The sequence below is a fragment of the Bos indicus genome, chromosome 7 (genome assembly GCF_029378745.1).
Source record: "Bos indicus isolate NIAB-ARS_2022 breed Sahiwal x Tharparkar chromosome 7, NIAB-ARS_B.indTharparkar_mat_pri_1.0, whole genome shotgun sequence".
Lineage (NCBI taxonomy): Eukaryota > Metazoa > Chordata > Mammalia > Artiodactyla > Bovidae > Bos > Bos indicus.
In genome coordinates, this window is record NC_091766.1 from 22,162,199 (window position 1) to 22,169,909 (window position 7,711).

Below are 7,711 nucleotides of genomic sequence, written 5' to 3' on the forward strand. Positions count from 1 at the left end.
CCTTCTGCCTTGGCTCTTCCTGTTGGCCCTAAACACAGTGAAGTGGCCCCATCCTCTCCCTCCATCTCCGTACAACCCCCTCTCCTCAGTCATGGTTGTCTAGTCTTGCTGTCTCCACAGTGGCTGGGCTGGGCTGAGCAAAGAGAGGGAGGAATTGAGGAGGGACCAGGCTGAGACCCAGAGGTGCCTAGGGCCCAGGGTCATCAGACTCTGAAAACAAAGGCAGTGACCAAATGAGTTCTGAGGGACCTGTCTCCACCTGGCCATTGGGCACCCACACTGTGATCCTATAAGCTACCTAGCCTCCTGTGACCCCCAGCTCACCCTATACTCTCAGACTCCACACCCTTGCACCCTGGCACCATCTGCCTGACATCCCTCTCTGCGTCTCTGGCTGCCTGATGAGCTCCTACTCCTTTCTCAAGCTCCCTCCACATTACCTCCTGAGAGAAGCACCTCTGCCGAGATCCGCACCCATCTGTCCATTGCTCTGTATGTAATAACCCGCCCCACACCATCCTGGGCCAACTGGGCGTAGCCAAGAGGCCCCCAGGCCCGACTTAGTGTCTCCCCAACCCTCTGCTCCAGCCTGGATAAGCTGTGGAGGGTCTTCGGGGTGCTTGCTGAACTAAGTGAAATGCCAGGGTGGGAGGGGCAGAGCCTGTTTCTGGAACAAGAAGATTCGCACCATGGAGGGAGGTGGGTGATGCCTCTCTTGAGTTCTCTCCTCAGGAACTTGCCTTCCTGGCAATTTCTTTTTGCTCTATTTTTCTGTATTTCCAAGTTTATTTAAACAAACAAACAAAACCCAAAGTATTTATTTTCTCTCATATTACCCTTGCAATAAAAAAATACTATTTTTGAAAATTGAAGAATAGTTAATTTACAGTGTTTCAGGTATACAGCAAAATGATTTAGTTATATACTATAAATATATATGTACATTATATATACTATAGTTATGTACTATATACATAGTGTATATATATATATATACATAGTTAAGATTCTTTTCCATAATATTTTTTAATTAAAATAAGAAATAAAATTCCTGTTATCTACTTTCCTGCTGAAAAGGATTTGGATCCTTTTCACCTAGGATTTGGAAGGGTGGGAACTTTGGCCTTCACTTGGCCTCTGTGCAATTTATGATGGGGCTTTGACGCCCCCTAGTGGCAACTAGACTTATAGAGCTGGCACTAAGGACAGTCTGCTGCTGCTACTGCCGCTAAGTCGCTTCAGTCGTGTCCGACTCTGTGCGACCCCATAGACGGCAGCCCACCAGGCTCCCCCGTCCCTGGGATTCTCTGGCTAAGACCTGTGGGAGACTGACCCAGGACCTACCATTTGGTCATCAACCATCTCCCTGCAGGCAGATGGACATGACACGAAAATACCCCAACTCAGCTGGGAACTGACCCCCTGTTAGTTCTGGGCCACAGACCAGGACTGTGCTTGGGCCTGGTTGTTCTAGACCCAGGCAGGGTCTGCGATTTTGGGGTCAAGGATGAAACTGAGTGTGCTGGGCTCATGTTTATCCCAGTTCAGCCTGGAGCAGCCTGGACTATTCTACAAGAAGGGCAATGAAGATCCTCCCAGAATCCAAAAAGGCCCACCCCCTTCTCAAGTTTCACAGGCCCAATGGACATGCGTTTGAGCAAACTCTGGGAAATAGTAAAGGACAGGGAATCCCGGCATGCTGCAGTCCATAGTGTTGCAAAGAGTTGGACATGACTTAGTGACTGAACAACAACTTCTCAAGCATGTCACCTCCACCCAGGACCTGCCTATGCTGACCTCACACTCCACATCCTCTGATCTCTCTGCATGGAGTCTGTGTTGTCTGACCACTTCCTGCAGTGACTGGTTACTGACACAGGGCTTGAACTTGAGGAAGGGAGGGAGAGACTGAGGGAGAAGTGAACTCTCCCTTCTGTGGTGCTCTCAGCTCATTTCAGTCTCTGGGCAACAGCTGATGTCCTTCCTGTCCAGAGCTCTTTTCTCTCTGGTTGCTCTGTGGCTGGCAGTTTCTTGTCACTCATATGTTACCTTCCAAGGCCATTCAATCTAAAGCAAGCTCCCTGAACACCTTCCCTCCCTCTCAGTTCAGTTCAGTTCAGTCACTCAGTCGTGTCCGACTCTTTGCGACCCCATGAATCGCAGCACGCCAGGCCTCCCTGTCCATTACCAACTCCTGGAGTTCACTGAGACTCACGTCCATCGAGTCGGTGATGCCATCCAGCCATTTCATCCTCTGCTGTCCCCTTCTCCTCCTACCCCCAATCCCTCCCAGCATCAGAGTCTTTTCCAATGAGTCAACTCTTCACATGAGGTGGCCAAAGTACTGGAGTTTCAGCTTCAGCATCATTTCTTCCAAAGAAATCCCAGGGCTGATCTCCTTCAGAAAGGACTGGTTGGATCTCCTTGCAGTCCAAGGGACTCTCAAGAGCCTTCTCCAACACTACAGCTCAAAAGCATCAATTCTTCGGAGCTCAGTCTTCTTCACAGTCCAACTTTCACATCCATACATGACTACTGGAAAAACCTAGCCTTGACTAGACGGACTTTTGTTGGCGAAGTAAGTCACTGCCATATCCCCTGCGTCCAGTAGAGGGCCAGACTCCTAGGTATTCAGCGCCCAAAGCCTTTATGGGACTTGTGAGGAGTCAGAGAGGATGACATTGCTCCTTAGCATAGCGACAGGAGAAAGTTTGCTCTGCCCCGCCTCCCCTGAACCCTCAGACTGGAGAAAGTACACTGGGCAGGATGCAGGGGAGCCAGAGAGGGAGGCACTCAGAGCCAAAGGGTCAGTGGGACCCCAAGGGTCAGGTGGCAGACTGAAGCCACGTTCAGTGATGCCCCAGCCTCTGTCATTCAGATCAGTCTGTGCCACCCCAGGGCTACAGTGGCAGTCCTCCCAGTGGGTCCCTGCCTACCCATCTCTTTCAGGGCTCTGTCCTTGAGTAGTGTGAATAACCCAGAGGTATGCAACATTTGAGCTAGTCTTTTGTTCTTCCATGTATTCATTTTTTCTTTTTCAATAAGATTCCAAATCCCCTAAACACTGACACTTTATAGTAAGTTTTTTTTAAAGAATTATTGCACACATTTTCACATCCTTCATAAAATACAGGAGACTGTTTCTGAGTTTTAAAATATATATATTTATTTATTTTTAATTGATAGTTGCTTTACAATATTGGTTTGATTTCTATCATACATCAACATGAATTAATCATAGGTGTACATATGTCCCCTTCACTCTTGAATGCCCCTCCCACCTCCCACCCATTCCTACCCATCTAGATTATTACAGAACCCCAGTTTGAGTTCCCTGAGTCATACAGCAAATTCCCATTGGCTATCTATTTACATATGTTAGTGTATACGCTTCCATGCTGCTCTCTTCATTCATTTCACCCTCTCCCTCTTCTCCCCGACCCTTGTCATAAGTCTGTTCTCTATCTCTGTGTCTCCATTACTCTCTGTGAACAGGTTTATTAGTGCCATCCTTCTAGATTCCCTATATATGCTTTAGTATATGATATTTGTTTTTCTTTTTCTGACTTCCTGCACTCTGCATAACAGGCTCTAGGTTCATCCACTTTATTAGAACGGACTGAAATGCATCCCTTTTTATGGCTGAGTAATATTGCATTGCATCTATGTACCATAGCTTCTTTATCCATTCATCTGTTGATGGATGTCTAGGTTGCTTCCATGTCCGCTATCTTAAATAGCCAAAATAATCTTGAGAAAGAAAAATGGAGCTGGAAGAATCAACTTACCTGATTTCAAACTATACTACAAAGCTACAGTCATCAAGGTAGTATGGTACTGGCTCAATGACTTGTTTTTATTATGGTATTCCTGGTCTACTTTAGTAAGATTTCAGTCTGCTGTATTAGTGATTCAAAAGCTAGATTACATCTTCTCTTTTACTACCTTCACTCATCCTTTTGAAGGATCCTAATGCTTTTGAAGCATTAGTATCATCAAGGTAGTATGGTACTGGCTCAATGACTTGTTTTTATTATGTTATTCCTGGTCTACTTTAATAAGAAAGTTTTCAGTCTGCTCTATTAGTAATTCAAAAGCTAGATTGCATCTTCTCTTTTATTACCTTCACTCATCCTTTTGAAGCATCCTAATGCTTCACTAGGCATTAGAAAATATGCTGGAAAAGGGCTTTTTAAATACTCAGAGTGTTACTTGTTACTTCAAGTAAACAGCTTTTTTAAATGAACTTGGGCATGTTGAATCAGGATCAGGGCATGCGAGGCTGCAGTAACAGTGTGGGTAAAGGTTTAGAGGTGTGAAAAAAGGTGTGTGGTTCACCTAGGAAGCCACAGCACTTCTGTTACCTGGAACATTGATAAGATAGGTAGCTGTGAGAGGAGGAAAATAGAAGCACTAGGTGGAATCAGGCCTTTTATGCTACCCTAGGACTCTGTATTGGAGAAGGCAATGGCACTCCACTCCAGTACTCTTGCCTGGAAAATCCCATGGACGAGGGAGCTTGGTAGGCTGCAGTCCATGGGGTCGCTAGGAGTTGGACATGACTGAACGACTTCACTTTCACTTTTCACTTTCATGCAATGGAGAAGGAAATGGCAACCCACTCCAGTGTTCTTGCCTGGAGAATCCCAAGGACGAGGGAGCCTGGTGGGCTGCTGTCTGTGGGGTCGGTTGCACAGAATCGGACACAACTGAAGTGACTTGGCAGCAGCAGGAGCAGGACTCTGTATGGGTCTTTCCTGGTGACTCAGTGGTCAAGAATCCACCTGTCAATGCAGGAGATGCAGGTTTGATCCCTGGGTCAGTAGGAGACCCTGGAGAAAGAAATGGCAATCCACTCTAGTATTTTTGCCTGGGAAATCCCATGGACAGAGGAGCCTAGTGGGCTATGGTCCATGGGATCACAAAAGAGCTGGACACGGCTTAGTGACTAAACAACACAGACCTTGTCTGTATCTGGACAAGGTCCAGAAGACCCTCCAGGACTGGAAAATTAAGTATAAACCAAGCTGATCACATTTGCCTTTTCTAAAATTCAATCTGGCTCCCCAGTGGACTACAGATTGCCGGGGTGTGGGTACAAGGGCCCATCCAGTGCAGGGAGGCATGTTAAATCATCAAGTGAGAGAGTTACTAAGACCTGAGTCAAACTGAGGCACTAGCAACAGAGCATTTGTTCAGAGAGTGTAGTTTATTTTCACAGATGTGTACCCCAGTTTCAAACCTGAGGCACAAATGAACATATTCCCAAGTCCCCATCTTAAGTTTTGTCCAGAAGGAGCAGAACATGACTCCTCTGCTAAAATAAATACCCTTCACATTTGCACAAGGTAATAAATAAATACATACATAAATAAATAAGTCTCAATAGATTAAAAATGAGAACATAATCCCAAAAGGACAAATTAGGGTCACACATATCAGGAATTAAATAATCAACGATTCATCTGACTCCACAGGAGAAAATTAATTCTTCCAGGCCTGGACCATGTGAGAAACATCGAAGAAGTTTAGGACAGTCTGTTGTCACTGATATTCTGAGGCTTCAGAGAGGGAACTGGGCTTCAGACTTCAGATGTTAGGAAAACCATATGTTCTTGGACTTCAGATAGTTTCTAATGATAACCAAATATTCTTCCAATTTCATCCGGAAATCGCCCAAGTTCTTGTTCTCAATAAAAATTGGATCTTCCTGTGTAGAAACAAAGAAGGAGGCATCATCAGATGGAGCCAGGTTGGAAGGTGGATGACAGGCTGGAGTCAAGTTGCGGCTCAGGGCATCACCTCAGGGGCATTTTGGGGGCAGCTTACCGTGGGTGTGGCTGTGGGCAGCACTGGCTGGAATTCCTGTGGGGAGAGACCAAAGCAAACAGTCAGACACTCTCCTCGATGACAAGCAAGACATGCTACCCTCCTGCCAGAGGAAGGGCAGGGTCAAGGATCCCCAAGCCCTTGACAGCTTCACCTACCTTAAGATTTTTCATGATTTTTGAATCGCTTCCAAAAGTATCTGTGGCAAATGTCATGAATACTTTCAGGTTTGCCTGCAGAAGGCTCTCTTTCTAAGGGGACAAAGAATACACGTAAGGGGGGAAAGTTGGAGAGTGTCCTTATGGCTGGGCTGACGTGACCCTCACAGTTTTTCAAGTTTGCTTTTGGGGACATCCCTGGACAGCCCCTTCCTAGTCCCCTTCTTGCCTCAGATGTGTCCCTGAACTGCTCCAAAGGTCACCAGCCAAGAGGTGAATGCACACCCCCAGACAAGCTTTACATTACCCACATCCCAAGCCTGTGGCTCTTGTGAGCTGCATGAAGGTCCTGGGTGAATCTTTTTGCACTTGGGGGAAAAAAAATATTTCCCCAAACAGACTCTAAAAAGGCAAAAGGCTGGCTAAGGGAAATATTTGCAGCTAAAAGGCCGTGACTGAATTAATGGCTCCTTGAAATCAGGAAGACAATCACAGAGATTGTCCCCAGTGTGGAAAGGGGTGCAGCGTGTGAACTATTAGTGCCTAAGAGAGGGGAAATGCAAATGGCCAATGGACTCAGGAGAGATTCTACCTCTCGTTTGACCCAAGAATTGCCATGCGAGCAAAGGTGAAATAACCTCTTTAGGAAAAATAGCTGAAAGTGATGATGACTAGTGCTGGTTGGCATTGGAAAACGTGACTCAATTATTTAAGGAAAAAGAAGGTGGCAGGTGTGATCCTGTGGGAAATTTTAGTCTGCCAGCCCAGAAACTGAAAACTGAGCTTAAGGCCCCTGGTATTGTTCATCTAGAGCTGCCTTTTCATTTTGTAATTAACAAAATCATTTTCATTATTACAGCCATAACCGGGGAAATGTCCCGAGCACTCGATAAGCACCAGACGCTGGTCTTGGAACTTGACGCAGTGTGCATTTAATTTTCACAACACCACCACCGAGATAGGTGCTGTTAACCCGATTTACAGATGAAAACACAGAGGCTAGCCAAGGTGGCATGACGTGCCTGAGGTCACCAGGCAGGAAGTAGATGGGAACCCACCCAAGTTCACCCATGTGTGGGGCTGAACTCTTACCGTCAGGAAATTCTTCTCATCTGAGTTCAAGGAGCCCTGGTGAGGCAGAGAGAGAGAGAGAGAGCCCCTGAGTCCTATTGGCCCAAGGCACCTGCCAGCCCTTCCCTGCCCCTTGCCAACCTTATCCCAGCTACTCACTTCTGGACTCGGAGTTATTTTCTTTAGGTCATCCATAATTTCCTTCATCAACATAGAATATGGAGTCCTCGATGTCACGACAGGCAACCCCTTTGCCTGAGGAGCATGGAGTGCAAGCAGGAGCAGAAGCAGGTGCAAGATGGAGAGACTGCTCATGTTTGGGCTGGCAGGATGATTCTGTCTCGTCCAGGTCCTTGTGGCGTTCTGAAGTGTCTGAGACAGCCTCCGACTTTTATTTAGTGCCCGTGCCCCGGGAAGCAAGGGGAGGGCGGGCTTCGGAAGAATCTTTATCTGACATGGAACCTCCATAGCAAACCACAGACTTATTCATCACTTTCTAGTACTTGAGATCAGTGAAACTTGGAGAAAAAATTACTCAAAGCGTATCTCCTTATCTTGCCAGGGAGGCTAAGAGACAGGCGGGTCACTGGGCAGAGTGGGGATAGGTAAGAGATCCTCTCTGACAGGTGAGGGTCCGCTGACTCTGAGCTACT

The 7,711-nt window shown here is 46.6% G+C and overlaps 1 protein-coding gene across 1 annotated transcript; it reads right to left on the minus strand.

Moving 5' to 3' along the window:
• Nucleotides 1-5,596: 5,596 nt before the first annotated feature.
• IL3 (interleukin 3) lies at nt 5,597-7,373 on the minus strand. Its single transcript, XM_019963609.2, has 5 exons — nt 7,218-7,373; nt 7,080-7,115; nt 5,988-6,080; nt 5,830-5,865; nt 5,597-5,710 (listed from the first exon to the last, which is right to left on the minus strand). The coding sequence occupies exons 1-5, from the start codon at nt 7,371-7,373 to the stop codon at nt 5,597-5,599; spliced, it is 435 nt and encodes a 144-aa protein (XP_019819168.1).
• Between the last annotated feature and the right edge of the window lie 338 nt (nt 7,374-7,711).

Bases quoted from the DNA above. Each gene is read 5' to 3' on its own strand.
- IL3 (XM_019963609.2), bottom strand. From the start codon at position 7,373: ATGAGCAGTCTCTCCATCTTGCACCTGCTTCTGCTCCTGCTTGCACTC. The intron at 7,116-7,217 runs GTGAGTAGCTGG...CTGCCTCACCAG, and splicing joins AAATAACTCCGAGTCCAGAA to GGCTCCTTGAACTCAGATGA. The intron at 6,081-7,079 runs GTAAGAGTTCAG...TTGTCCCCTTAG, and splicing joins ATGAGAAGAATTTCCTGACG to AAAGAGAGCCTTCTGCAGGC.